The sequence below is a fragment of the Sapajus apella genome, unplaced genomic scaffold (assembly GCF_009761245.1).
Source record: "Sapajus apella isolate SASKATOON/1434 unplaced genomic scaffold, GSC_monkey_1.0 scaffold16, whole genome shotgun sequence".
Lineage (NCBI taxonomy): Eukaryota > Metazoa > Chordata > Mammalia > Primates > Cebidae > Sapajus > Sapajus apella.
In genome coordinates, this window is record NW_022436956.1 from 20,537,717 (window position 1) to 20,565,477 (window position 27,761).

The 27,761-nt window shown below is 39.4% G+C and overlaps 1 protein-coding gene, 1 long non-coding RNA gene and 1 pseudogene across 4 annotated transcripts in view; 1 reads left to right on the forward strand and 2 right to left on the reverse strand.

Annotated features, from left to right (window-relative positions):
- The first annotated feature begins 325 nt into the window (after window positions 1–325).
- On the forward strand, window positions 326–27,761 carry NXPE4 (neurexophilin and PC-esterase domain family member 4). 3 transcript variants are annotated; one of them, XM_032285465.1, is made up of 6 exons: window positions 328–644; window positions 1,481–1,586; window positions 15,525–16,258; window positions 16,862–16,923; window positions 18,313–18,519; window positions 26,879–27,761. In XM_032285465.1, exons 2-6 carry the CDS (start codon window positions 1,491–1,493, stop codon window positions 27,412–27,414), a joined length of 1,635 nt encoding a protein of 544 aa, XP_032141356.1. In that variant the 5' UTR covers window positions 328–644; window positions 1,481–1,490; the 3' UTR covers window positions 27,415–27,761. The 3 variants fall into 3 exon arrangements, with proteins under 3 accessions (XP_032141357.1, XP_032141356.1, XP_032141358.1); XM_032285466.1 differs by lacking the exon at window positions 18,313–18,519 and having other exon boundaries at window positions 326–644; XM_032285467.1 differs by lacking the exons at window positions 328–644; window positions 15,525–16,258 and having other exon boundaries at window positions 1,506–1,586.
- On the reverse strand, window positions 13,036–15,176 carry LOC116556256 (annotated as a pseudogene).
- The window catches only part of LOC116556257, a 120,944-nt gene continuing 109,355 nt past the window's right edge, over window positions 16,173–27,761 (reverse strand). The window contains exon 7 of the long non-coding RNA XR_004270910.1: window positions 16,173–16,700. This is a non-coding gene — a long non-coding RNA (uncharacterized LOC116556257). The remainder of the gene's footprint in view (window positions 16,701–27,761) is intronic.

A 27,761-nucleotide genomic window follows, 5' to 3' on the forward strand; every position in this document is an offset into this window, starting at 1 on the left:
ATCAAGAATACAAATCCCGGATGGGTTCAAACCCATGACTAGAAGCTGTCATTCTGTGAGTCTCAGATGCAATTAATATTATTGTCTTCCCTATGTTATATTTTAGGGTTTTTTGGTTCAACTCAGCAAGTTGTATTGAAACATACTATGAATGATATAATATGCACTTGAACTGGTCTTGATGAAAAGGCTCAGATGAAAACTAGAAAGTTTGACTTTCCGTTGATGCTTATCTACTTTCAATCATTCGAAATTCTGGCTTCATTTACTCTTTTTCTCATCAGTTATTTATTGTAACTTACTAGAATTAGACTCAAAAAGCTTCAGGATTCTGAAATCATATAACTTACTATGCAGAGCACTTCATTTCTCCTTCCTACCTCTGCTTGAATTAATAACTATAGTTTATAATCCAGGCTCCTCCTTAAGGTGGAGCTGACATGCCTGAAACGTCTGTGTTAACCGAAACAAGCAGAAGCTTGTAAATCCATGCTAAAGGTCAACAGGCTTCAACTTATATCTGCAATTTATGTTGGTACAGAGGAGAGGTATACCAGTATCACACCAGTGGCTTCAGAAGAAATCCTTAACACCTAACTTACCAGAGATTTTATGTGTGGGATTGAACAATCTGTAAACTAAAGGTATGAAAATATTTACAAAATTGGGAAGGCGAGGGAAAAGTGTAAAATTTATTTTTGGGTGCAGAAACATCGAATGCCCATGTATAAACTGGCAATCTGGAGCGAAAGGTGCTTCTAGGGGTGGGTAAATTTTGAGGGATTGAAATTTTTAGAAGGGCAGCATTCAAGCAATCTGATGTTAAAAGATCCACGTTAAAAGAAACTTGGAATTTCAGTGCAAAGACAGATGTTAAGATGAATCATACAGAAACATTGATAAAGCCTGAAATTTTTTAAAAGTAAGAAGTATGAGTTTTTAAATAATTCTTTTCAAGCTTGAAGGGTGCTAGAAAGCCTGCTAAAATGGAAAACATATTAACAGATCGGCATTAAGGAAACAGAAAAACGAATTTACATTCAACAGGCACTGTGATGATGTGGTTCTCAGTGCCAATATTTGCTGGAATATTTCGTGTCTTCCCTTAAGTTTAAGGGAAGAGAACAGGGAACCTGATCATTAGGTGACAAACAGTCTGGAGAATTCACCTAGACATGAGCAAGCTGCATCCTTCAGGCTCTTAGCTGCTCAGTTTCTTAGAGTTTACAGTGGGCTCCATGGAATATCTCTTCTGTAGAACGTATAAACTGATAGCTAAAAGAGAGCACCTCGGAGATACCAAGTACAACTGGGAGGCTGAAGCCTTACTTCTGGGAGTTATTTATCTGAGGCTAAAAAGTAATCATGAGCCAAAAAAATTTCAAATGTTTTCCATGTTTTCTTGCTTTTCTGTTCTGTTTTGTTGTATGTTTTTGTGCTTGTCTCTTGTAGGATCCTAATTGTCTCTTGTCTCTTGTAGGATCCTAATCATGAAAATAAGTATAATAAATTATAAGCTGCTATTGGCACTGTTGTTTATATTAGCCTCCTGGATCACTTTTACAGTTTTCTGGAACTCCTCAAAGGTAGGAAACGCTTTATTTATGTGGTTTACAAAAGCTTACTTTTACTTGTTACCTCATCTGTTCTAGGAGAGGCTAAACTACAAGACTTATAGATTATATAGGAGGGGAGTTTCAATAGCTTAGATATCAAACAACATACCTGATAATCATTAAGTAATATGTGAGAGAATAAGACTGTGTGTGTGTTCACACATACACATTCTTTCTTTGTCACATATAAATTCATTGCACCTATCTTCTTGCAATGCATAGCTCACCTTTTTACTTTCTTTAAGGGAATATCTGAAGAACAGAATATGTATATTTTTGGTTCTCATTTGATTTTTGTAATTTTTAATGTTTGTGGGTATAAAGTAGGTATATGTATTCATGGGGTACATATTTTGATACAAGCATACAATGCATGGTAATCACATCAGGGTAAATGGAGTATTGATGTCCTCAAAAGTTTATCCTTTCTTTGTGCTACAAACAATACAATTATACTCTTTTAACTATTTTTAAATTATAAAATAAATTATTAGTGATTGTACTTACCTTGTTGTACTATCAAATACTAGATTTTATTCATTCTGTCTAATCATATTTTTGTACTCATTAACTAACCCTACTTCCCCTTCATGCCCCCATCATTCTACTCTTTAACTCCATGAGTTCAATTGGTTTAATTACTAACTTCCACAAATAAGAACATCTAAAGTCTATCTTCTGTGCATGGCTTATTTCACTTAACATCATGACCTCCAGTTCCATCCTTTTTGTTGTGCAAATAACAGAATCTTGTTCTTTTTATGACTGAATACTACTCCATTGTGTATGTATACCATATTTTCTTTATGTATTTGTCTGTTGATGGACACTTAGGTTGCTTACAAATCTTGGTTATTGTGAATAGTGCTGCAATAAACATGGGAGTGCAGATAGCTCTTGGATATACTAATTTCCTTTCTCTTGGGTATATACCTAGCAGTAGGATTGCTGGATCATAAGGTAGCTCTATTTTCAGTTTTTTAAGGAATCTCAAAACTGTTTTCCATAGTGGTTTTACTAATTACATTCCCACCAGCAGTGTGCAAGGGTTCCCTTTTCTCCACATCCTTACTAGCATTTGTTACTACTTGTCTTTTGGGTAAAAGCCATTTTAACAAGAGTGAGATAATACTACATTTTAGTTTTGATTTGCATTTCTCTGATACCAATGATGTTGAGCACCTTTTCATATACCTGTTTGCCATTTGTATATCTTCTTCTGGTAAGTGTCTATTTAGATCTTTTGCCTATTTTTAAACTGGATTATTAATTTCTTTTTGCTATAGAGTTGGTTGAGTATCTTGTATATTCTGGATAGCAATCCCTTGTCAGAAGGATACTTCGCAAATATTTTCTCCCATTCTGTAGGTTGACTCTTCACTTGATTACTTCCTTTGCTGTGAAGAAGTTTTTAGTTCTATATAATCCCATTTGTCTATTTTTGCTTTTGTTCTCTGTGTATTTGAGGTCTTATTCAAAAATCCTCTGGCTACATCAGTGCCCTGAACCGTATTCCCTATGTTTTCTTCTAGTATTCTCATACTTTGGGTTGTACATGTCAGTCTTTAATTCATTTTTAACTGAGTTTTGTATATGGTGAGAGATAAGGGTCTAATTTCATTATTTTGCATGTGGTTATTCAGTTTCTCCAGCACCATTTATTTTAAACACTTTTCTTCCTCATTGTATGTTCTTAATGACTTTGTCAAAAATCCAGATGGCTGTAAATATGTGGATTTATTTTTGGGGTCTCTATTCTGTTCCATTGGTGTATGTGACTATTTTAATGCCAGTATAACACTGTTTTGTTTACTATAACTTTGTAGTGTATTTTGAAGTCAGGTAATAAATTGCCTTCAGCTTTTTTCTTTTTGCTTAGAATTGCTTTAGCTATTCTGGGTCTTCTTTGTTTCCATACACATTTTATGATCTTTTTTCTATTTTGAGAAGAATGTTATTGGTGTTTTGATAAGGTTTGCTTGAATTTGTAGACTGCTTTGGGTAGTCTGAACATTTTAACATTTATTCTTCTAACCTATGAACATGGAATATATTTCTATTGTGTGTGTGTGTGTGTGTGTGTGTGTGTGTGTGTGTGTGTGTGTTTCTCCAATTTCTTGCATCAATTTTTATAGTTTTCATCGTAAAGATCTTTCACCTCTTCAGATAAATTTATTCCTAGGGTTTTATTATAGCTACTGTAAATTAAATTGCTTTCTTGATTATTTTTCAGGTTGTTTGGTATTGGTGTATAGAAATGTTACTGATTTTTATGTGTTGATTTTGTATCCTGCAACTACACTGAGTTTTAAAAATCAGTTCTGACAGCTTTTCACCGAAGCCTTTGGGGTTTTCTAAATATACGATTATGTGGTCTGCAAACAGGGACAATTTAACTTCCTTCTTTCCAATTTGTATGCCCTTTATTTATTTCTCTGGTCTAACTGCTCTAAGACTTCCAATACTACGTCGAATAAAAGTGGTGAAAATGGTCAACACTGTCTTGTTCCAGATCTAAGAGGGCTTTCAACTTTTACACATTGAATGTAATGTTAGCAGTGGATTTGTTATGCATGGTTTTGATTGTTTTGAGGTACATTCCTTTTATACCTAATTTGTTGAGATTTTTTATCGGAAGCAAAGTTGAATCTTATCAAATACCTTTTCTATTGAGACAATTATATAATTTTTGTTCAATGAGAGGGGTCCACCTGACAAATGGAATTTCAAAAAAATTAAGGACATAATATACCCTGACCAATATCTCAGATACTCCTTGCAGCAAGGGCTGTTAGTCCAGATGTCTCCTGTTCAACCACAGATTTGTAGGCCACTGCTTTTAGGAAACAGGGATCTGGAATTCCATGTGGGGGCATGTTTGGAAAGCCCATGCGTTATTCTTTACATCATAGTACTGTGTATCAAGGTGTTACTTAGAGCATGCCATTCTACTCAGGACTTTCAATCAGTAGGAGAGGCTAGATTTTGAAAGTCCCCCCATAGGACTTCTAATCCTTTTAGATTACCCCTATTGCATTTTCTTCCCCAAGTCTCTGAGCTATTAGCAATCACAGTATGTCCGGGTGCAGTGGCACAAGCCTTTAATCCCAGCACTTTAGGAGGCCGAGGTGGGTGGATCACGAGGTCAAGAGATCGAGACCATCCTGGTCAACATGATGAAACCCCGTCTCTACTAAAAATACAAAAAATCAGCTGGGCATGGTGGCGCATGCCTGTAATCCCAGCTACTCAGGAGGCTGAGGTAGGAGAATTACCTGAACCCAGGAGGTGGAGGTTGCGATGAGCTGAGATCGCGCCATTGCACTCCAGCCTGGGTAACAAGAGCAAAATGCCATCTCAAAAAAAAAAAAAAAGAAAAGAAAAAAGAAATCACAGTGTGATGCTACAATATTTGAGATCTCCCATGTATGGTCCTTCCTTACTGCTTTTAAAGCAGAGGAAGGCATTTCCTATTACCTGGTCAACTTTTCCCAGCCTGAGGGTGTAAAGTTTATCTTTGGGGTAGAGTGTTTCCTGGCACCAGGGGGCGGGGGGAAGTGTTTTCCTGGGAGGAGTTAGTTGCACAGATGAAAGTGCTTCCATACTAATATGGTTTAGCTGTGTCTCCACCCAGATTTCATCTTGAATTCCCACATGTTGTGGGAGGGACCCGGTAGGAGTTAATTGAATGACAAGGGCAGGTCTTTCCCATGCTGTTGTTGTGACAGTGATATAAGTCTCATGAGATCTGATGGTTTTAAAAACGGGAGTCTTCCTGCACAAATTCTTTTCTCTCTCTTTGCCTGCTGCCATCCATGTAAGATGTGACTTGTTCCTCGTTGCCTTCTGCCATGATTGTAATGCCATATGGAACTGTAAGTCCAATAAACCTCTTTGTTTTGTAAGTTTCCCAATCTCAGGTATGTCTTTATCAGCAGTGTGAAAATGGATTAATATAAAAACCATGTCCCATTTGTGCCTGATAGGTCTTTAAGGGTCAAAGGTAAAGCTAACAAAGGGAATCCTAAGATGGTAAGTTCCAGGTAATCCAGACATTGCTTAGTGTTATTGAACTGAACAAACCACTCAGGATAGACCCAGCAATTAGTCTTGTTGTCTAAATGGGCCATGGCTGATAGTGTAGGAGCTAAAGGGTGTGATGTTTCACTAAATCCAGTAAAAAGTCCTAGCAGGCTCAGTGATCATAAAATTCTTCATGTTCACTTCTTGTTGGTAACTATAATCCTTGCAAGTATGCATCGAGAAGAAGCTCCAATATTTGATGGTGAATCTCGAGAGGACAAGTAGAAATGACTGAATGTACCTGGTAGGGTAAAGGTGAGACTGAGTAGGATGAGTAGCCCTTACTCATTTACTTATTTTTTATGATTTTCAGCTTAAGATCTCATATTTCTTCACATTAATATCCAGGACATTCCTCGGTGCTGTCAGGGGTTACTCTCTCAGCTTCCCAGGCTTTGACTTGAGTGTGATGTATCCAGGAGTTGATACAGGTGACTTTTATCACTGAGAGGGTTGAAAGGAGGATGATGTAAAGTCCTTCCCAGCTTGCACTTAGGAAGAGAGAGAAAGAAGGGAGAGGTTTTACCAACACAAAATCTCCTGGGTTAAATAAAGGTGGTCCTATTTTCTTAGAGTTAGGCTTGGCTAGTTAATTCCTGTTGAAAGTGAGCCAGAGAGGTTACATGCTTAACCAATTCAGAGGTCTGTTGGTGTGATAAGAAATCATTGGTAAGAAAAGGCCATCCATACAGAATCTCAAAAGGGCTCAGACCTAACTTTGAAGGGATATTTCTACCTTAGAGGCCTTTTCTTTATGCCATACAAATGCTTCTACCCAGTTAGTGGAAATATATACACATGTCGAGTGGTATTGGATGCTATTCAACTTTGGCATGTGGGTAAAGTCTATTTGCCAGTCCTCCCCAGGATAGTTTCCCATCCTTTAGGTTAGAGGAGGAAGGAGACACCATTGAGGGGATTATTTTTAAGACAGAGTTCACAGGCATTAACAACCTGTTTGACTGTTCCTAATAAATTCTCTCCAGAAAGCAATCTCTGAGAGAACTGATAAGTTTTCTTTCTTTCCCAAGTGAAAAGCTTGGTGAAGGATTTTAAGGACTTTCCATTGGCTGAAGGCTGGCAAGTGGAGTTTGCCATCCTCTGACTGTAGTTGTCCTGAGGGCTGGAAAGTATAGCCTCAAGAAATGACCCATTCTATTTCTGCAGGGGAGTCCCGAGACTTGATTTCTCTTATGGAGCCTTCCCAGACTAGATGGGCTTCCAGTTGATGCCACGAGGCTCTCTTGACACTGACTTGGCTGCCTGATCTGCTAACTTGTTTCCTTCAGTTATTTCATTTGTTCCCTTCTGATGTCCCTTACAATATATCACTGCTACGTCTCATGGAAGAGAAACTGAGGATAATAACCTGTTACTTTCCTGGTGGTATTTTATAGTAGATCCATTAGTGGTAAGAAAGTGTCTTTCCTTCCAAATGGTAGTATGAGCATGGAGAACTAAGAAAGCATACTTGGAGTCACTGTAGATGTTAGCTACCTTTCCCTTGCTTAATTCAAGTGCTCTTGTAAGAGCTATCAGTTCAGCTAGTTGAGCACTTGTACCTGGAGAGAGAGGTGTACTTTCATTACCATCATTCAGAGTGAGTACTGGATATCCTGACTTCCGGACATCTTGCTCTACAAAGCAACTGCCATCTGTGAAGATGGTCCAGTCTGGATTTTCCAGGGGAGTTTCCCCGAGATCCTCCCTCGCTGCATAGGTCTGTACCACAACTTGCTCACAGTCATGTTCAGTTTCCCCAGTTTTCTGGGGGAGGAAAGTGGCTGGGTTTAGGCAAGAATCAGTTTTCAACTGAATTGCTGGCCCTTCTAACAGCAGAGCCTGATATTTAAGAAGCCAGGTGTCTGTTAGCCAAAGCTCTCCCATAAAAGACAGCAATCCTGCTATATTATGTGGGGTATAAACAGTTAAGCCATTTTCCAGGGTTAATTTGGTGATCTCTGGTACCAGTAGGGCCAACATGGCAATGCTCCGAGGCATGCTGGCCATCCTTTACCCACCAAACCAAGTTTCTTACTCAGGTAGCCCCCTGGCTGTTGAGCTGGTCCTCAGGCCTGAATTAAAATCCCGAGGCCCATTCCTTTCCTTTCTGATACATAAAGATTGAAGGCCCTCCATACAGGAATGCTGAGGGCTGGTACCTTAAGTAAGGCTTGCTTTAGCTGGCTAAAGGCCTTTTGAGCTTCAGATTTTCAGGTTAGGAGATGAGTTTCAGCCATTTGAGTTTCTTTTATGAAGTAGTATAGAAGGGTCAGGTGTGGTGGCTCACGCCTGTAATCCCAGCAGTTTAGGAGGCCAAGGTGGGTGGATCGCCTAAGGTTAGGCGTTAGAGACCAGCCTGACTAATATGGTGAAACCCTGTCTCTACTAAAAATACAAAAATTAGCTGGGCATGGTGGCAGGTGCCTGTAATCCCAGCTACTTGGGAGGCTGACACAGGAGAATCACTTGAACTCAGGAGGCGGAGGTTGCAGTGAGCCGAGGTTGCACCACTGCACTCCAGCCTGGGCAACAAAGAATGGAACTCAATCTCAAAAAAAAAAAAAAAAAAAAGGAAAGAAAGAAGTAGTATAGAGTATGATCTATCTCACCATACACAGGTATCCATAACCTTCAAAGTCCTGTAATGCCCAAAAATCCTGTCAGTTGCTTGAAGGTTTTAGGGAGGGGGAAGGAAGAAATGGACTTAATTATTTCTTCTCCTAATGCTCTGGTCCCTTCAGACAGCAGTAAATGAAGGTGCTTTACCAAGGTTTTGCAAAGTTGGGCCTTAGATTTTGAAACCTTATATTTTCTGTCAGCTAAGAAATTAAGAAAAGCTTTAATGCCTTCCCAAGAGGTTTCCTCAGCTGGGGCACAGAGCAGTATATCATCCACATATTGCAAGCCCCTGACCTGAGGATTGGAAAACTCAGAGAGGTCCTTTGACAATGCCTGTCCAGACAACTGAGGGATTACCTCAAAATCCCTGAGGCAGCACCATCCATGTTAACTAGACAGTTTGGCCAGCAGGATCTTCAAAGGCAAACAGGTTTTGCGAGACAGGATGTAATGATATGCAGAAAAAGTCATCCTTTATATCTAGGACTGTAAACCATTTAATTCCCTCTGGTATTTGGGTTAGCAAGATATAGGTATGAGGTACTACCAGATGGATTGGGACTATGGCCTCATTAATGAATCTCCATTCTGCATTGGGTTTTTGTGCTTCTAATATTGGGGTGTTATAGGAGCTGTTACAGAGTTTAAGGAGGCCCTGTATCTTCAGATTATTAATAATGGCTTCCAGCTTTTTCCTAGCCTCTGGCTTTAGGGTATATTGTCTCCAATTAGGAATAAAAGTGGGATCCTTAAGATGGATTCAGACTGGCCTAGTGGTTACAGCTCAACCTATTCTTTTCTGAGTTGCCCACACTTCTGGATTGATATTAGCTTCCACTGGAGGAGACAGAGAGTTTTTCCTGGAGCTATAAGGATGCTGGCCCCCATGCAAGCTAGAATGTCTCTACCTAATAAAGGTATGATTTAAAAGTCACCTGTAAATAATAGGTCCCCCCAACTGCAACTAAGGGGTTGAAAAAAAATATCAGATTAGAGTTTTTTTGAGACACCTCTCATGGTCATGCTATGGGAAGTGGGGAGGCCTGGATTATAGAGGAGAAAAGAGAGGCTGGCTCCAGTGTCCAGAAAGAGGTCCACCTTCCTTCCTTCCTTTACTTTCCAGAATTACTGGGCCTCCTGTTCTATAATGGCAGTTTGAGTCATTGGAGCTGGCAGCTTGAGCCCTGGGACCCATCAGTCCTGCTGGGCCTGAGACTGGTTCTGAACCCAGTGACCTCCATCTCTGGGGGCAGTCCAGATATTAGTCCAATCACCAGTGGTCTCTACCACAGGCTAGAGGGGTCAAGGTGGCTTCTTCTGGCTTCCTGGGCACTTCTTCTTAAAGTGCTCTGACTTCCCATACCAATAGCAACTTCCCATACCTCCTGGTCCCTACTATAAAAGACCGAGGTGGCCACCCTCAAGAGAAGTTCTCCAAAATGCTATCTAGCCCCATAGCCTGCTTCTGTAGTTTTCTTCCAATACCGGGAGCTGCCTGTGTAGTAAACTTGTCATTTAGGATGAACTGTCCCTCAACTGAATCAGGGGACAAGGAGGTGTGTTTTATTAGTGCCTTTTTCAGCCTTTCCATAAAGGCTGTGGGATTCTCATCTGGATTTTTGTCTACCATGGACAGTTTAGAGTAATCAAAAAGTTTGGCCCTAGTTCTTCACAGGACCGCCAATATGTACATTAAAAAGTGTTTCCTTTTCTATTCATCTGTGACGTCACTGGGGTTCTAATCAGGATTGCAAAGAGGTATTGCCACTCTTCCTATTGGGAATGATGGTTCCCTATTTCTTCACTTTCCCTATTTTCTTTTTGGCCTACTGTAGGAGACACATTGCTTGTCTTCGAATTTCTCTGCTGCCTGTATGGCTGCCTGTTTTTCAGCTGAAGTTAGTGTTTGGCTTCAGGGCAGCATAACAGCCCTCCATGAGAGGTTAAATACCTGAGTTAAATTGTGGAAAGCTTCTATATACCTATCAGGGTCATCAGAAAATTGGCCTAAGTTTCCCTTTATTTGCCTAAGATCCTCCAATGAGATGGGAACTCTAGTGATATCACCTCCATTGAGCATTTCCTGTAAGGGTAAGACTGAAGCTGCGGGAGTGGGAAGTTTTGGAGATGGAGCTGGAGGAACTGATGACACAGTTGGAGGGGTCCCAGATAGGGAGGACATGAAGGGCCTGGACACTCAATAGCTGCCTCAGATAGTTCCCCTGGAAGTAGCTTCTCTAGTTTTGGGGAATCATTCCCTTTGGGCCCTCCTGATATGACTACTAAAAGAGCTGAGTCAATTGTGCAATGCTTGCAAAGTTCTGGGCTGTCTCACAGGGCAAAGAAAGCCTGTATATAAGAGGACTTCTGACCATTTGCCCTTCCGTCTACAGAAAAGATCTAATTGTTGGATAGTATTAAAATCAAGGCTTCCCTCTGCAGGCTAGGCTGGTTCAAGATGGTAAGCAGCCCACACCCTTGTGCAAAAGAAAATGAGCCACATTTTGTACAGAGTCTCAGGGTCAAAGGAATCCCAGTGCTTCAGAATGCATTCCAGAGGAGTGCAGACCAAAGATAGTCTGTTATTCATCTAGGAAGAGAAGCAAGAAAATAGGTGTCCCTTTAGTTGCCTTGCTTTCCTTTGGAATGGCCCAGGGCAGAGGGGAAGACAGTGGAGGCATACCCTCAACTGTTTTACCTCCTTGGCTCCCTGAGCCCTGGCATTCATTGAAGGTGCTACCCATGGATGCAGGCATAACCCTCAGCTATGGAACCAGAGGAACCAACCAATTGGGATTACTCACGCTCACCTTTGTGACTCTAGCCGTCTGCTGGTAATTTCCCTTCAACTTCCTGGACCTGTGTGATCTGCATGACTCCTCAATAGATGGATCTTGAGAGAGACTACTTAACAGTTGCATTTGGGCAATGCCCTTTAATGGAGAGAGAATGTAGGTTTGAGCTCTACAATTTGCTATTATGGCCTGTACTACAGTATTTATTCTCTGGTTAACTTCTGGAATTAAAATCCCCTTATTATTCAAGTATCACTTTAACTGGAGGCAGAATAGGTACCGTAAAAAAAAAAGTAGGAAACAAACTTAAAAGAAAGTGGGACAGTGTTGAGACTAAAATTTGGTTTTGGAGGACTTTTTTCTCCTCATTGTTGAAGGCAGAGTTTTCCGGTTCACAGGAGTATAAAGCCTGGTCTCCAGTAGAGGAGCACAGAAAGGGAGAACTGGGAAGCTACAGTGTTTCAGCAAAGGGCCAACAATGTCCCTTATGGGATAGGGCTCCTATTCCACTAGGTGGTGATGTTGACCTTGAAATACCATGTGCTGTCCAGACCAATGGTAAAGAGAGAGATGTTCAGGAGGGTGGGAGGAAGGGAGGAGGCCCTCTGTGCCTAGAAAATCACAAAAACGGCAATCCCCTGAGCTATATTCCCAGGAACTATGGCATTTCCTGATCTTGCCTAACAGGATTACTTCACTGAGCTGTAAAAATTCTCACAGCATTGCATACAGAGTGGATAGACGACATGGTCGTTGCAGATAGGAAAGGAGAAATTTTGCAATAGAAAAAACTTGGAGTCCTGTTGCCATCACCCATCAGGCTGTTGGAGGCTGGAATTAGTCCAGAAGGCTTCAGGTAACACCAGGTGTCTCCCTGGCCAGGAACCCTCAGTACCTCTTGACCTCTTCCAGCCCCACAGGACAGCTAGGCTCTCTGTAAAAGGAAATCAATTTGAAACAAAGCCAGCATTCCCACCATCCTAAGAACACTGCGGGATTAGCTAAGTTCTCCCCAGCAAGCCTATCCCCTGAGTCTTGTAAGGCTGGAAGCCATGCTGTTTTTAAATGGCTGATGGGGGCCCAGTATTTGGTTTGATTTTAAAATGGAAAGCAGAAGGCCTTGAAATGAAAAGAAAGACTTGGGGTCTGCTCCTATTCTCACCCTTCCAATGAATCTACCTCAGATCCCAGGTGGGCCCTCACAATTACCCTAGGTTCATTGTTTTACTCCAAGGAAATCAAGGATGTGGACATACAAGGAGTGAGATTAAGAGCAGAGATTTCATAGGCAAAAGAAAGAGAAAAGCTCTCTTCTGCAGAGAGAGGAGTCCTGAGTGGGTCTTCTGGTCCACAGTGAAGTGCAGGATATTTTATAGATGAGCCTGAGGAGGAAGTGTCTGATTTACACAGGGCAAGAAAGATTGGTCAGACCAGGATGCCACCAGCACACAAATAACTGGTTAGGAGTAAGTGTACTATTTGCATAGCACACAAAGAAGCTGGCTGCCCCAATCTAATCTTTTATTATGCAGATGGTTCTCTACCTGGCCAGCAACATGTTGCCAACTTTTTTACTGTACACGTGGTGACAAAGAAAAGGGAAGACAGAGCCTCCATGTTGAACATGCCTGGCCCTCAGGTAGCCCTTTTCTATTGACACAGCTGCCAGCATTCACCCATCCAAGCTTCCAGCTTGCTTATCTGTGTTTGCAGCTCAATTTTTCAGGCTTCTCATTGTTAGAAAAGAAATGATTTGGGGGATCCTTTCTGTTAAAAGGGAAGCCTTGCCAAGGACTCCTTTACCCTTGCTGTCTACCTAAATAATTTCTTTCTAGCTCTTGTTTCATTTCCTTTATATATTTAGGTCCTCTAAATGTTGAATGTATATATGTTATTTTTTCTTGATGAATCGATCCCTTTATTATTATATAATGACCTTCTTTTTCTCTTTTTAGTTTTTGACTTAAAGTGTAATTTATCTGATATAAGTATGGTGACTCCTGCTCTCTCAGTTTCTACTTGCACGGAATATCTTTTTCTGTTACTTCACTTTCAGTCTATGTGTGTCCTTAAAGTTGAAGTGAATCTCTCCTAGACAGGACAGAGTTAGGTCTTGTTTTTTTATAATCTACTCAACCATTCTATGTCTTTGGGGTAGAGAGTATAGAAATATACCATCTTATTACAGAGTCTTACAAAAATAAAAATAGTATCTCAAAACTCCCCCAATTCTGCAGTTGGAGGATGGCAGGAAACTAGACCACCATCCTCCACCTGCAGAACTGGGAGAAGACAGACAGCAGGCAGTGTGAGTTTTTTGGCTCACTTGAGACCACTGAGAAGATATGAGAATGGAACCAATCTAAAAATGGCTGATGTTACCTTAGGAGCCTGAAAAGAACAGGGCAACCCCTTCTAGAAAGCACAATAAAGGCAACTTTCCAAAGCTACTAAGCAGGCACTTGGCATTTCAGGATTTTTTCTTATGCTTGCACAAAAGTATTCCTTTCACCCAGACCTAGCACCCTTTATGCTAAGACCTGGAGAGGGATGGGTGGCAAGATAGCTCCTAAAAGAGTTCACCCAGCACAGCTGCCCTGGGCTCAGGGTCTTGATTTCTGTCTAGTCCCTGGAGATATTTATATTTAATAAATTTTATATGAATACACAGAGAAACATAAAACATAAAATCTGAGGGTTTGGGAGGGAAATGTTGGGAACTAGACAGGAAGCCAGAGCTGGAGAGGTTTCCTCAGGCCAGTTTGACCTCCTCCTTGACCTCTTTGACTTCTGGCTTCTACTCCTTGGTTTTTCTGCTCTTCTGTGACTTCTTTCTTCATCTCTGAATCTCTCTTTTTCATCCTGTTTTAACCTCCTTGTATTTTGTGAAGATGGGAGAGATCTTGATGCTGCCCTCTCCCGCCTCATCAGAGCTGAAGAACTCTTCCTCACAGGAAATTTATCTGTCTGAGAAACAGATGGAGATGAGCTTGTCAGGGTCTTCTTCAGTCTCATCACCACCCTCTTCAGGGATGGCATCCTCAGGAATCACACACATTTGGACTATAGATGGATGGGACCGAATTACCAAGTTCTCAAACAGCTGTCGTTTGATCTTCTCAAGTACTCATTAGTGTCTGGTTAGTCATATTGGAAGGACTGATGTAGGGCTTGAAATATGATCCAAAGTATTCAAAGTAGTCATTGTACGAAGGCTCATTAGGGATCTCCATATCCAGAGCCATGGCTATTTCTTATTTCCAGCGCTGAGCAACATTATAAATGGTATAAACGCCTTCTGCCATCATCAGCATAGGCAGGTTGAAGCTCTTGACAAATTCCACACACTTGGCATGCCCTTTGATAGTCAGATTAAAGCAATCTAACTGATCCCTAGACAAGGCATCTGAGCCATGCTATAAGACCATGACACTAGACAGGAACACCTCTATTGCTTTGGACATGACCAGTTTGAAAATGTCCTCATAGGACTCATCATCAATCCCATCTAGGAGCAGGCAGTTAACAGCATAATATCTGCCTTTGCCAGCCCCAGTATCCCATAGGTTCCCATTTCCTGGGAAGTACTCTCCATATTTATGAAAGAATGTAGTCCTGACCTGGCCTATAATATAGAAGGCCTCTTCCATGCCATCATCATAGTGAATATCAACGTCAACATGCAGCATCCTCTGGTGATATTTTAGCAGTTCCAGAGTGGCACAGATTGTATCATTGATATAACAGAAGTCAGATGCCTTGAACTTCTTTGCATAGTGCAGGCCCCCAGCCCAATTCACAGCAATGTCCATCTGCTGCTTATTAAGTTTCACAGCACTTGCCACAGAGCCACCAGTGGACAAATGACAGAACTCAAACAGGCCATCAAATATTGGACAGTCCTCACTAATGTTGAATCTCTGCACCTGCTTGCTATACTCAGACATGTAATCGGGACAGATGAACACAAGAATTTAATGTAGTCATCACTGTGGTATTTGGTCATCTCCTCAGCATTGGCTTTGTGAGGGTGATGGGTTTCCATTTTTCAGTAGAAACCATAGTTGAGCAACAAACTGTGAGTTGTGTAGATTCAGTGAGGCTTTTTTGGGTTAACCTGTCCATAAAAGTAATTGCCAACATCCCTGTCGTAGTAGTAACAGACTTTCTGCAACCATCTTGCTCACCTCCTGTCCCTCTGTCCCCCCGTCCGTCAGTCTCCATTCTATGTATTTTTATTGGATAATTTAAATAATATTGATAATAGTATGTAAATAAATATTCAAAATAATAATAAGTAAAAATGACTAGGAACAGGTTAATTTCATGGCATTTTATACTTCCTGTCATTTCAGGTTAGGTATGCTCTAAATTTATCCATCTCATGTCACATTTGCTGTCATTTCAGCTTTGGTCTGCTCTAAACTTATCTATCTCCTTCCATTACTGGGATAACTCCACAAAGTCCATATTCCCTAAAATACCACTGATACCATTAAAGTCACTAACAGAAACTGAACTGAGAATAAAGGAAATCATGGAGAAACTAGACCAGCAGATCCCACCCAGACCTTTCGATCATGTGAACACCACCAGCAGTGCCACACACAGCACAGCCACCATCCTCAACCCTCGAGACACATACTGCAGGGGGGACCAGCTGGACATCCTGCTGGAGATGAGGGACCACTTGGGACACAGGAAGCAATATGGCGGGGACTTCCTGAGGGCCAGGATGTCCTCCCCAACTCTGATGGCAGGTGCTTCGGGAAAGGTGACTGATTTCAACAATGGCACCTACCTGATCAGCTTCACTCTCTTCTGGGAGGGCCAGGTCTCTCTGTCTCTGCTGCTCATCCACCCCAGTGAAGGGGTGTCGGCTCTCTGGAGGGCAAGGAACCAAGGCTATGACAGGGTAATCTTCATTGGCCAGTTTGTCAATGGCACCTCCCAGGTCCACTCTGAATGTGGCCTGATCCTAAAGACAAGTGCCGAATTGTGCCAGTACATGGACAACAGAGACCAAGAAGCCTTCTACTGCATGAGGCCTCAACACATACCCTGTGCTGCACTCACCCACATGTATTCTAAGAACAAGCAAGTTTCTTATCTTAGCAAACAAGAAAAGAGCCTCTTTGAAAGGTAAATATAATTACTTCTTGAGATTACCTGTGCAAATATTGTGATTTGGCCTATATACTGATCCAAAGAAATGTCGTGTGTGTATCAACTTTGGGTGTCTTTAGCAAGAGCCTTTTGGGAAAGGATCTGTGAATTCATTTAAAGACAGTGCCCATCCTCTAGTAAACCACAAACTTTTTGAATATTTAATTTTTATCAAAGAGATAAAAAATAAATACAGAATAAAAACTAAAAGAAAATGACAAATGCACATGTATATGTGTGTGTGCACATACATGGGGATTTCCTGAGAGCCAGGATGTCCTCCCCAGCCCTAATGGCAGGTGCTTCAGGAAAGGTGACTGACTTCAACAATGGCACATACCTGGTCAGCTTCACTCTGTTTTTTTCTGCATCTCTATAAATCCTCTTGCATACTTTCTGAGTAACTGTATCCCATGGCCTAATAGGCAAAGAAATGGAAATTTACTAAATGACCTGAAATTGAAGGTAGAATAATTGACTTATCTCTAAGAAATAACTGAAGCACTGGATAATCTAGCTTCTGTATGTTTCCTGATTTGAGGCCACCGACAGATTAATTTCCATTTTTGTGTTTTTAAGGTCAAATGTGGGTGTAGAGATTATGGAAAAATTCAATACAATTAGTGTCTCCAAATGCAACAGTAAGTATCCGTGTGTTTGGTGGGTGGTGCCTAGTTCTAGACCCACTTAAAGGGCTTCTTCTTTCTACTTGACTTTTTCACTGTTTCAGTCTTATCATACTCTGTTCATCTGGCTTATCTAAGGTTGGCCAAGATACCAGTTATCTAGGTGAGTGAATAATTGAATCACTGGGATATCTTAAGCCTATTTTAGTAACTGTAACTCTCATCATGAGTCTATTTGTCAGACAATGAATTACCTGCCCATTTTATACAACTTTTAAACTTTAACTCTTTTCCAATTCTATACTCAGTTCTTTACCTCCCCACGACACCCCTTTTCATACCACTGCCATCACCTCTTTCCACATCACCACTAGCCTACCACCATCTAGAGGTTTCCAACCTGCCACCTGGGTGTCAATTTATTTTAATCCTTCCCTCTTGATCTTTGCCACCTTTCAAACAATTGTTAGCATACAAAATAGAACTTCCACATTTATATTTACTAGTTTCTCTCCAATTCCTTTGAATCCAAATAGCCTAGGAAATTCCTATCTAAAATGATTCAAGGCAAGAGCTTTTAAGTCTCTGCAAGTTCAGCATTAAAGCTAATCACAAAAAAAGGAAAACCTTGCTAATCACTAATATACCTGTCTACACTGAAGTGTAAATATGTACCTAGATGTAGAAATGTTATTTTTCACCACACATGCAAGAGTACACTCATCCTAGTTGTTAAAATATTAAACTACTTCTTTCAGTTTAATGATAATCACTGCCCCAAACATGCCATGGGCTCCTCACCGTCTTGGCTACCTCAGCCCTTGGATTCCCAGACTCTTCTAAGCCAATGACTAGGGGGTTAGTCCCTGGACTATCTTGGACCTCCAAGACACTCTCCAGCCTATAGCTATATTCATTTGGATTGGCCAGTTCCCAAGCCAAACTAGTTAAATATTTTTTATATCACCTTTATTTAACTCAAAGGATTTTTATTTTGATGGTAGCATTTAAGACACTTACATTGTGACAAACTTGGGGGCAAAGTGAGCTAAAATGATAGGATAATTGAGCTTCCATTCTATGCAAGAATTGATGACTTTATTTTCATAGAAAGGCTGGAAAATACCTAAATTTTCCCCCAGAAAGCCATTTTTTTTTCCCCTGGGAGGAAACATATACTCTTATAATGAACATTAATGAACATTATTTAGGAAATTCACATCAGAGAAAAATTTTTATGAAAAAACAGCTGTTCTGTTAAGAGAATACTTCAATAAGACTTTTTCCACCACTACCACCACCGTTACTCCCTCTTAGGATACTTAGAGGATAGAAGGCTCTTAACAAATACTGATTAGTAATTTGATGTTTTTGGAAGATCCTTTCTCACTGATTCTTTGGCAGAAGAAACAGTTGCAATGAAAGAGAAATGCAAGCTTGGAATGACAGCCACAATCCCCAGTGGGTATGTCTGGAGAAACACATGGAATCCTGTCTCCTGTAGTTTGGCTACAGTCGAAATGAAGAAATGCCTGAGAGGAAAATTCATATATCTAATGGGAGATTCAACGATCCGCCAGTGGATGGAATACTTCAAAGCCAGTATCAACAGTATGCCTCAGTCTAAGCTATAATTCTTAACCCCTTTAAGAAATTTCTTTTCCATTTCAAAGTAGAGAAGGGAATATGGGCAATGCTTCTTTTTTTTCATATTTCTCAATCACAACACACCAAAATTTTTCACAAGGCATTGTTATCCTTCCTTTAAAAGAAATACGGATATCTAACTGGAAAGAAACCAGTATATAAAAAGGTTTATTATATCCCTACCTCTGCAGAATTCGTACTTCAATATGCACCCAGTATGCTCAGAAAACTATTGATGGAGCCAAAGATAACTTGAGATATTAAATTGTCCAGCTTCTAGAATCAGCAAAATGATTAAAGGTGTGATTCTAGAACCAGATAGCCTGGGTTCAAAACCTGACTTCACCTCCTATCTGGGTAACTTTGAACAAGTTATATAACCATTCCATTCCTCGGTTTTCTCATCTGTCTACTGAAAAGAGTTTCTATCTGGTAAAATGAGGTAATGCATGCAATGCATTTAGAATATTGTTTCTTACAAGTTCTCTTTGATGTAAGGTATCATTACTGTCATCATTATCTAAGAGAATAGATGTCAGAATTGAGTTAGACTTTGCATTAAGTAGACACAAGTAAAGCATGGGCTTGAGGTCTAACCTATCTAGTCTGTGCTACTTAGAAACAATGACTTTGGGCATGTTAGTTTTTTCCCCGCCTGGTGTTCCTCCTCAATTGACCAGGAATAATAATAATGATATAGTTTGACTGATTGTTCCCTCCAAATCTCATGTTGAAACATGATCTCCAACACTGGAGGTGGGACATAGTGGGAAGTGTTTGGGTCATGGAGGTGGATCTCTCATGAATGGCTTGGTACTACCCCCCACACCCCGCCACCATGGTAATAAGTGAGTTCTCACTCTGTCAGTTCACGTGAGAACTCGTTGTTTAAAAGAGCTTGGCATCTTTCTTGCTCCCTCTCTCACCATGTGACATACTGGCTCCCCTTGCCTTCTGCCATGACTAAAATCTTCCTGCCCTCACCAGATGCTGAACAAATGCTGATGCCACACTTGTACATCCTGAAGAACCATCAGCCAAATAAGGCTCTTTTCCTTATAAATTATCCAGCTTCAGGTATTCCTTTATAGCAATGCAAACAGACTAATAGGAGTATTACCTGGCGTTTGTACAGAAGATTAAATGAAGTAACGGATATAAAGTATTTAACACATTGCAAGGCACAGTGGCACATAGGAAGTGCCCCAGAAAACAACAGCCATTGCAATTATTATTGTTAGTTAATTTAAGGGTCAGGGCTAGAATCCAGTTGCTAAAATCCTAGTCCAGTTGCTCTATTTGCTAAACCAAGAGTGTACCAGTAATAACTTAGAATTTGCTAGTAGACCTTAGCAATCTCGCCTACAAAACCATTGCCTGTCCCTCTATGTCCCCAGACCCTGGCTCTCAGCACTGAGAGCAATGCAGTAGCTGTGGCTCCATCCTGGCCTTCCTAAAATGAAGCCACTCATGATTTCAAACTTAGAAGGAAAGTTGAGCCAATAAAAGCAAGAAAATTGGTAGGGCCTTAGTTCTAAGCTTTAAGAAAAATTCTCAACAGAAGAGAGAACTTTACATTGTGACCTCTGGTAAATGACTGAACTCTTAGGGTAACCTCAATTACCTCATCTACAAAATTCAGGGTCTAGTGATAGCCTTTAGCATCACATTCTATAACAGTGATTCTCTTAGGTCATAAAAAGGACTAAGTTATGGAGTTACCTACCCTCTTCAACTCATCTTTTAATTTGTCATAGGAAAACATCTGTTGTACACTGTGTTAAAAGTTAAATTCTATGGCCAGAGTGTGATTTGGAAAATAAAACTGAAGTAAGTTGTCCAAGGCAGAGTGAAGAAAATAGCTCTGCCATTTTCCTCCAACCCACTTTACAGCATTTCTGTTTTCCAGCCTCACTGGGTTAAGTCTTCAAATATAGCCCTTTCCTTCTAAGACAATCCTATATTACAAAGCATCAATAATTCTTCTCTACACATTTTCCTCAAAAGTTCTAACTACAAAGCAGCCCTGATGTTCTGATAAAAATCTAATTAATATGATGAAAATGGAAGAACTTCATTTTATTCTAATCATGTGTCAATTAAATGTACATGAGAGGATCTTTGAGGTGAATGGATAGGTCAGTCCAAATAAATGCTTTGTATATTGTAAAGGGCTCCACAAATGACTAGTAATACTTATTCTTATAGAAAAGGCACTTAATATTATGCCATGCATATGTGAAGGAAACACAGAAGTACAGAATATAATTTCAGTCTTGATGGATTTTAAAGAGTATCTGGGGAAATAGGTTTACTTGCTTTTTTTTTATGTAAAGACCATCAATGAGTACCTTTCTCTATCCTCAAATGAGCTTAGATTACAATCAACAAAATGTAGAAAAATAATACCTACAAAACTGACCACATAGTCCTCCAAGGGAGTTACCTCACTACCTTTCCAACCCTAGCCCATTAGATTCCACATGATTCTATAAGATGACATGCACATAATCTCTTACATTGCATAACACTTTTTAAATTTTTTTTATTTCAATAGGTTTTTAGGGAACAGGTGGTATTTGGTTACATAAATAAGTTCTTTAGCGCTGATTTCTGAGATTTTGATGCACCATCACTCAAACAGTGTACACTGTGCCCAATGTATAGTCTTTTATCCCTCTCCAACCTTGACCCTTTCCTCCGAGTCCCCAAAGTCCAATGTATCATTCTTAGGTCTTTTCATCTTCATAGCTTAGTTCCCGCATAGGAGTGAGAACATACAATGTTTGGTTTTCCATTCCTGAGTTACTTCACTTAGAATAATAGCCTTTCATTTCATCCAGGTTGTGGCAAATGCCATTAATTCATTCCTTTTCATGGCAGAGTAGTATTCTATAGTATATATACGCCACATTTTCTTTATCCTCTCAATGACTGATGAGCATGTGGCTGGTTCTATATTTTTGCAACTGCAAATTGTGCTGCTATTAACATGTATGTACAAGCATCTTTTTAGTATAATGACTTATTTTTCCCTGGGTAGATACAAAGAAGTGAGATTGCTCAATCAAATGGTAGATCTACTTTTAGCTCTGTAAGGGATCTCCACTGTTTTTCATAGTGGTTGTACTAGTTTACATTCTCACCAGCGGTGTAAAAGTGCTCCCTTTTCACCACAACCACACAAACATTTATTGATTTTTTTGAATCTGGCCTTTTTTTCTTAATATGGAATGAGGTCGTATCACATTGTGGTTTTATTTGCATTCCCTGATAATTAGTGATGTTGAGCATTTTTCCAAATGTTTGTTAACCATCTGTATAGCATTTTTTGAGAATTGTCTATTCATGTCCTTAGCCCACTTTTTGATGGGATTATCTTTTTCTCGCTGACTTGAGTTCTTTGTAGATTCTTGATATTAGTCCTTTGTTGGGTGTACAGATTGTGAAGATTTTCTCCCACTCTATGAGTTGTCTGTTACTCAGCTGGTTATATGTTTAGCTATGCCGAAGCACTTTAGTTTAATTAAGTCCCATTTGTTTATCTTTGTTTTTGTTGCATTTGCTTTTGGGTTCTTGGTCACAATGTTTTTGCCTAAGCCAATGTCTAGAAGGGTTTTTCTGACATTACCTACTAGAATCCTTATGGCTGCAGGTCTTAGACTAAGTCTTTGGTCCATTTGGAGTTGATTTTTGTATAAGGTAAGAGATGAGGATCCACTTTCATTCTTCTATATGTGGCTTGCCAATTATCCCTGCACCATTTGTTAAATAGGGTGTCCTTTCCCCACTTTATGTTTTTGTTTGCTTTGTCAAAGATCAGTTGGCTGTAAGTATTGGGCTTTATTTCTGGGTTCTCTATTCTGTTCCATTGGTCTATGTGCCTATTTTTATAACAGTATCATGCACCTTGATGACTATGGCCTTATAGTATAGTGTGAAGTCAGGTAATGTGATGCCTCCAGATTTGTTCTTTTTGCTTTCTTGCTTTGTCTATGCGGGGTCTTTTTTGGTTTCATATGCATTTTAGGATCGTTTCTTCTAGTTCTGTGAAGAATGATGGTGGTATTTTGATGAAAATTGTATTGAATTTTTAGATCGCTTTTGACAGTACAGACATTTTCACGATATTGATTCTATCCACCCATGAGCATGTGATGTGTTTCCATTTATTTGTGTCATCTATAATTTCTTTCAGCAGTGTTTTATAGTTTCCCTTATAGGGGTCTTTCATGTCCTTGGCTAGGTATATTCCTAAGTTGTTTTTGTTTTTGTTTTTGTTTTGTTTTGTTTGCAGCTACTGTGAAAGGGATTGAGTTCTTGATTGATTCTTAGCTTGGTCGCTGTTGGTGTATAGCAAAGCTATTGCTTTGTGTATATTAATATTGTATCCTAAAACTGCTAAATTCATTTACTAGTACTAGGAGCTTTTTGGGCAAGTCTTTAGGGTTTTCTAGGTATACTATCATATTATCAGCAAACAGCAACAGTTTGACTTCCTATTTAGTGATTCAAATGCTCTTTATTTCTTTCTTTTGTCCAAATGCTCTAGCTAGAACTTCCAGTACTATGCTGAAGAGAAGTGGTCAAAATGGGCATCCTTGTCTTGTTCCAATTCTCAGAGGGAATGCTTTCAACTTTTCCCCATTCAGTATTATGTTGGCTGGGGGTTTGTTGTAGATGGCTTTTATTACCTTAAAGTACGTTCATTCTATGCTGATTTTGCTGAGGGTTTTAATCATAATAGATGCTGGATTTTCTCAAATGCTTTTTCTGTATGTATTGAGATGATCATGTGATTTTCGTTTCTAATTCTGTTTATGTGGTGTATCACATTTATTGGCTTACGTCTGCTAAACAATCCCTGCATCCCTGATATGAAACCCACTTGAATATGGTAGATTATCTTTTTGATATGCTGTTGGATTTGGTTAGCTAGTATTTTGTTGAGGATTTTAGCATCTATGCTCATCAGGGATATTGGTCTGTAGTCTTCTTTTTTTGTTGTGTCTTTCCCCGGTTTTGGTATTAGGATGATACTGGCTCTATAGAATGATTTAGGGAGGATTCCCTCTTTCTCTATCTTTTGGAACAGTGTCCATAGGATTTATATCAATTCTTCTTTGAATATCTGACAGAAATCAGCTGTGAATCTATCCTGAACTTTTTTGTGTTGACAATTTATTTATTACCATTTCTGTCTCACTCCCTGTTATTGGTCTGTTCAGAGATTCTATATAATTCTGGTTTAATCTAGGAGGGTTGTATATTTCCAGGTACGTATCTGTCTCTTCTAGGTTTTCTAGTTTATGTGTGTAAAGGTGTTGATAGTAGCCTTGAATAATCTTTTCTATTTCTGTGGTATCAGTTGTGATATCTCCTGTTTCATTTCTAATTGAGCTTATTTGGATCTTCTCTCTTCTTTTCTTGGTTAATCTCGCTAATGGTCTATCAATTTTATTTATCTTTTCAAATAACCAACTTTTTGTTTCATTTATTTTTGTATTTTGTTTCAGTTTCATTTAGTTCTTCTCTGATCTTCATTATTTCTTTTCTTCTGATGGGTTTGGGTTTGGACTGTTCTTGTTTCTCCAGATCCATGAGGTATGACCTTAGATTATCTATTTGTGCTTTCTCAGACTTTTTGATGTAGGCATTTAAGGCTGTGGCCTTTTCTGAGCATCACTTTTGCTGTATCACAGAGGTTTTGATTGTTTGTATCATTATTATTGTTTAGTTCAAAAATTTTTTAAATTTCCATCTTGATTTCATTGCTGACCCAATGATCACTCAGGGGTGGGTTATTTAATTTCCATGTATTTGCATGGTTTTGAGGGTTCTTTTTGGAGTTGATTTCCAATTTTAATCCACTGTGGTCTCAGAGATGTAATTTTGATTTTCTTAAATTTACTGAGACTTGTTTTGTGGCCTGTCATATGGTCTATCTTGGAGAATCTTCCATGTGCTCATGAATAGAATGTGTATTCTTCAGTTGCTGGGTAGAATATTCTGTAAATATCTGTTAAGTCCATTTGTTGCAGGGTATAGTTTAAGTCCGTTGTTTCTTTGTTGACTGTCTTGATGACCTGTGTGGTGCTGCCAGTGGAGTGTTAAAGTTCCCCACTATTATTGTGTTGCCATCTCTCTCATTTCTTTGGTCTATTAGTAATTATTTTGTAAATGTGAAAGCTCCAGTGTTAGATGTATATATATTTAGAATTGTGGTATTTTCCTGTTTAATTAGTTATTTTATCATTATACGATGTCCCTCTTTGTCTTTTTTAACTGCTGTTGCTTTAAGGTTTGTTTTGTCTGACATAAGAATAGCTGCTCCTGCTTGCTTTTGGTGTCTATTTGCATGAAATATCTTTTTCCACCACTTTACCTTAAATTTATGTGAGTCCTTATGTATTATTAACAGGTGACTCTCCTGAAGATAGCAGAAACTTGGTTGGTAAATTCTTACCCATTATTCCATTCTGTAAGTTTTGAGTGGAATAATGAGGCCAGCTACATTCAATGTTAGTATTGAGATATAAGATACTATTCTATTCATTGTGCTACTTGTTGCCTGAATACCTTGTTTTTGTTTTTGTTTTTTTTTCATTTTGTTATTATATATAGATCCTGTGAGATTTATGCTTTAAGGAGGTTCTATTTTGGTATATTTCGATAATTTGTTTCAAGATTTAGAGCCCCTTTTAGCAGTCATTGTAGTGCTGGCTGGTAGTGGCAAATTCTCTCAGCATTTGTCTGGAAGACTATCTTTCCTTAATTCATGAAGCTTAGTTTCACTAGATACAAAATTCTTGGCCGATAATTGTTTTGTTTAAGGAGGCTAAAAATAGAACCCCAAGCCGTTCTGATTTCTGCTGAGAAATCAGCTGTTAATCTGATAGGTTTTCTTTTATAGGCTACCTGATGCCTTTGCCTCACAGCTCTTAAGATTTTTCCCTTCACCTTGACTTTATTATTTTTTTATTGTACTTTAGGTACTGGGGTACATGTGCAGATCATTCAGGATTGTTGCATAGGTACACACATGGCAGTGTGGTTTGCTGCCTCCATCCCCCCATCACCTACATCTGGCATTTCTCCCCGTGTTATCCCCCACCCCTGCTGTCCCTCCCTTGGCCCCATCGTGATTTTAGATAACGTGATGATTATGACCATGTGCCTAGACAATGATCTTTATGTGATTAATGATCTTTATGTGATTAATTTCCTAGGTGTTCTTTGAGCTCCTTATATTTGGATGTCTAGATCTCTAGCAAAGCCAGGGAAGTTTTCCTTGATTAGTCCCTCAACTATGTTTTCCAGACGTTTATATTTCTCTTCTTCTTTGGGAATACCAATTATTCCTAAGTTTAGGCATTTAACATAATGCCCAAACTTATTGGTGGCTTTGTTCATTTTTAAATTTTTTTTTTTGTCTTTGATGGATTGGGTTAATTCAAAAGCCTTGTCTTCTAACTCTGAGGTTCTTTCTTCTGCTTGTTCAATTCTATTGCTGAGACTTAGTAGTGCATTTTGCATTTCTCTAAGAATGTCCTTGATTTCCAAACGTTGTGATTGTTTCTTATTTATACTATCTATTTCACTGAAGAATTTTCCTTTCATATTCTATATAATGTTTTAAATTTCTTTAAGTTGGAATTACCTTTCTCTGGTGCCTCCTTGTTTAACTTAATAATCAGCCTTCTACGTCCTTTTTCTGACAATTCAGAGATTTCTTCTTGGTTTGGACCCATTCCTGGTGAGCTTGTATGCTGTTTTGCAAGAGTTCAAGAATCTTGTTTTGTCGTATTACCAGAATTGGTTTTTGGGTTTCTTCTCATTTGTATAGACTATGTCAGAGGGAAGATCTAAGATTCAAGGGCTGCTGTTCAGATTCTTTTGTCCTACAGGGTGCTGGCTTGATGTGGCTTAATCCCCCTTTCCCTAGGAATGTGGCTTCCTTAGAGCTGAACTGTAGTGATTGTTTTTGCTCTTCTGTGTCTAGCTACCCAGTGGAGCTACTGGGCTCTGGGTTGGTACTGAAGAGTGTCTGCAAAGAATCCTGTGATGTGACCCACTTTCAGGTCTTGCAGCCGTGGAAGCTGCAAGGAGTCATGCCTCATATCCACCATCTTAATCCAAGAAGATGCATAACAGTTTTGACTGTTCAAATAATTTTCAAAAACATCCCCTCATCAAAACCTATAATAAATTAGACATGATTAGTTTATTTGATTTTACTGATCAAATCTCTTCTACTTTTATAACTACTCTATCTCTATAACTTTATCCTCCTTTTATTTTGGGATCGCCTATTTGTTATCAGCGCTGAAGTCAGTGGATCTGCATGAATCTGGAAAATTGCAACACCAACTTGCTGTGGATTTGGATAGGAATATCAACATTCGGTGGCAAAAACATTGTTATCCCTTGATAGCATCAATGACCTATTCAGTCAAAGAGATTGAGTACCTCACCCGGGCCATTGACAGAACTGGAGGAGAAAAAAATACTATTGTTGTTATTTCTCTGGGCCAGCATTTCAGACCCTTTCCCATTGACGTTTTTATCCGAAGGGCCCTCAATGTCCACAAAGCCATTCAGCGTCTCCTTCTGAGAAGCCCAGACACTATGGTTATCATCAAAACAGAAAACATCAGGGAGATGTACAATGATGCAGAAAGATTTAGTGACTTTCATGGTTACATTCAATATCTCATCATAAAGGACATTTTCCAGGATCTCAGTGTGAGTATCGTTGATGCCTGGGACATAACAATTGCATATGGCACAAATAATGTACACCCACCTCAACATGTAGTCAGAAATCAGATTAATATATTGTTAAACTATATTTGTTAAATAACACAAAAGTCTGAAATTCATTCACTTAAGTTAAAAAAAAAAAAAACATTAACTGTCTACTAGCAGGCCAGATGCTGTGCCTGGCTCTGAATTCCCAAGTAGCACGAGCAGAGAATCTACGCTGTGGCTGATCCCTAAGCCAGCCATTCAGCTAAATGAGGTATTTCTAATCTCAGCTTCCACTGAAAAGTAAAACTAAAAACACTCATGAAAACAGCCTACGCTTCTTGATCATGCCACTCTTCTCCAGTGGGAAGTCCAGACACCTATGGGTAAAAGTTCTCTCTGATGTATAAAAATTCAGAGTGATAAAGTAATTTTAAAATAAATATTTGGAGAAAGCA

Bases quoted from the DNA above. Each gene is read 5' to 3' on its own strand.
- NXPE4 (XM_032285465.1), top strand. From the start codon at position 1,491: ATGAAAATAAGTATAATAAATTATAAGCTGCTATTGGCACTGTTGTTT. The intron at 16,259-16,861 runs GTAAATATAATT...TGTGTTTTTAAG, and splicing joins GAAAAGAGCCTCTTTGAAAG to GTCAAATGTGGGTGTAGAGA. The intron at 16,924-18,312 runs GTAAGTATCCGT...ATTCTTTGGCAG, and splicing joins TAGTGTCTCCAAATGCAACA to AAGAAACAGTTGCAATGAAA.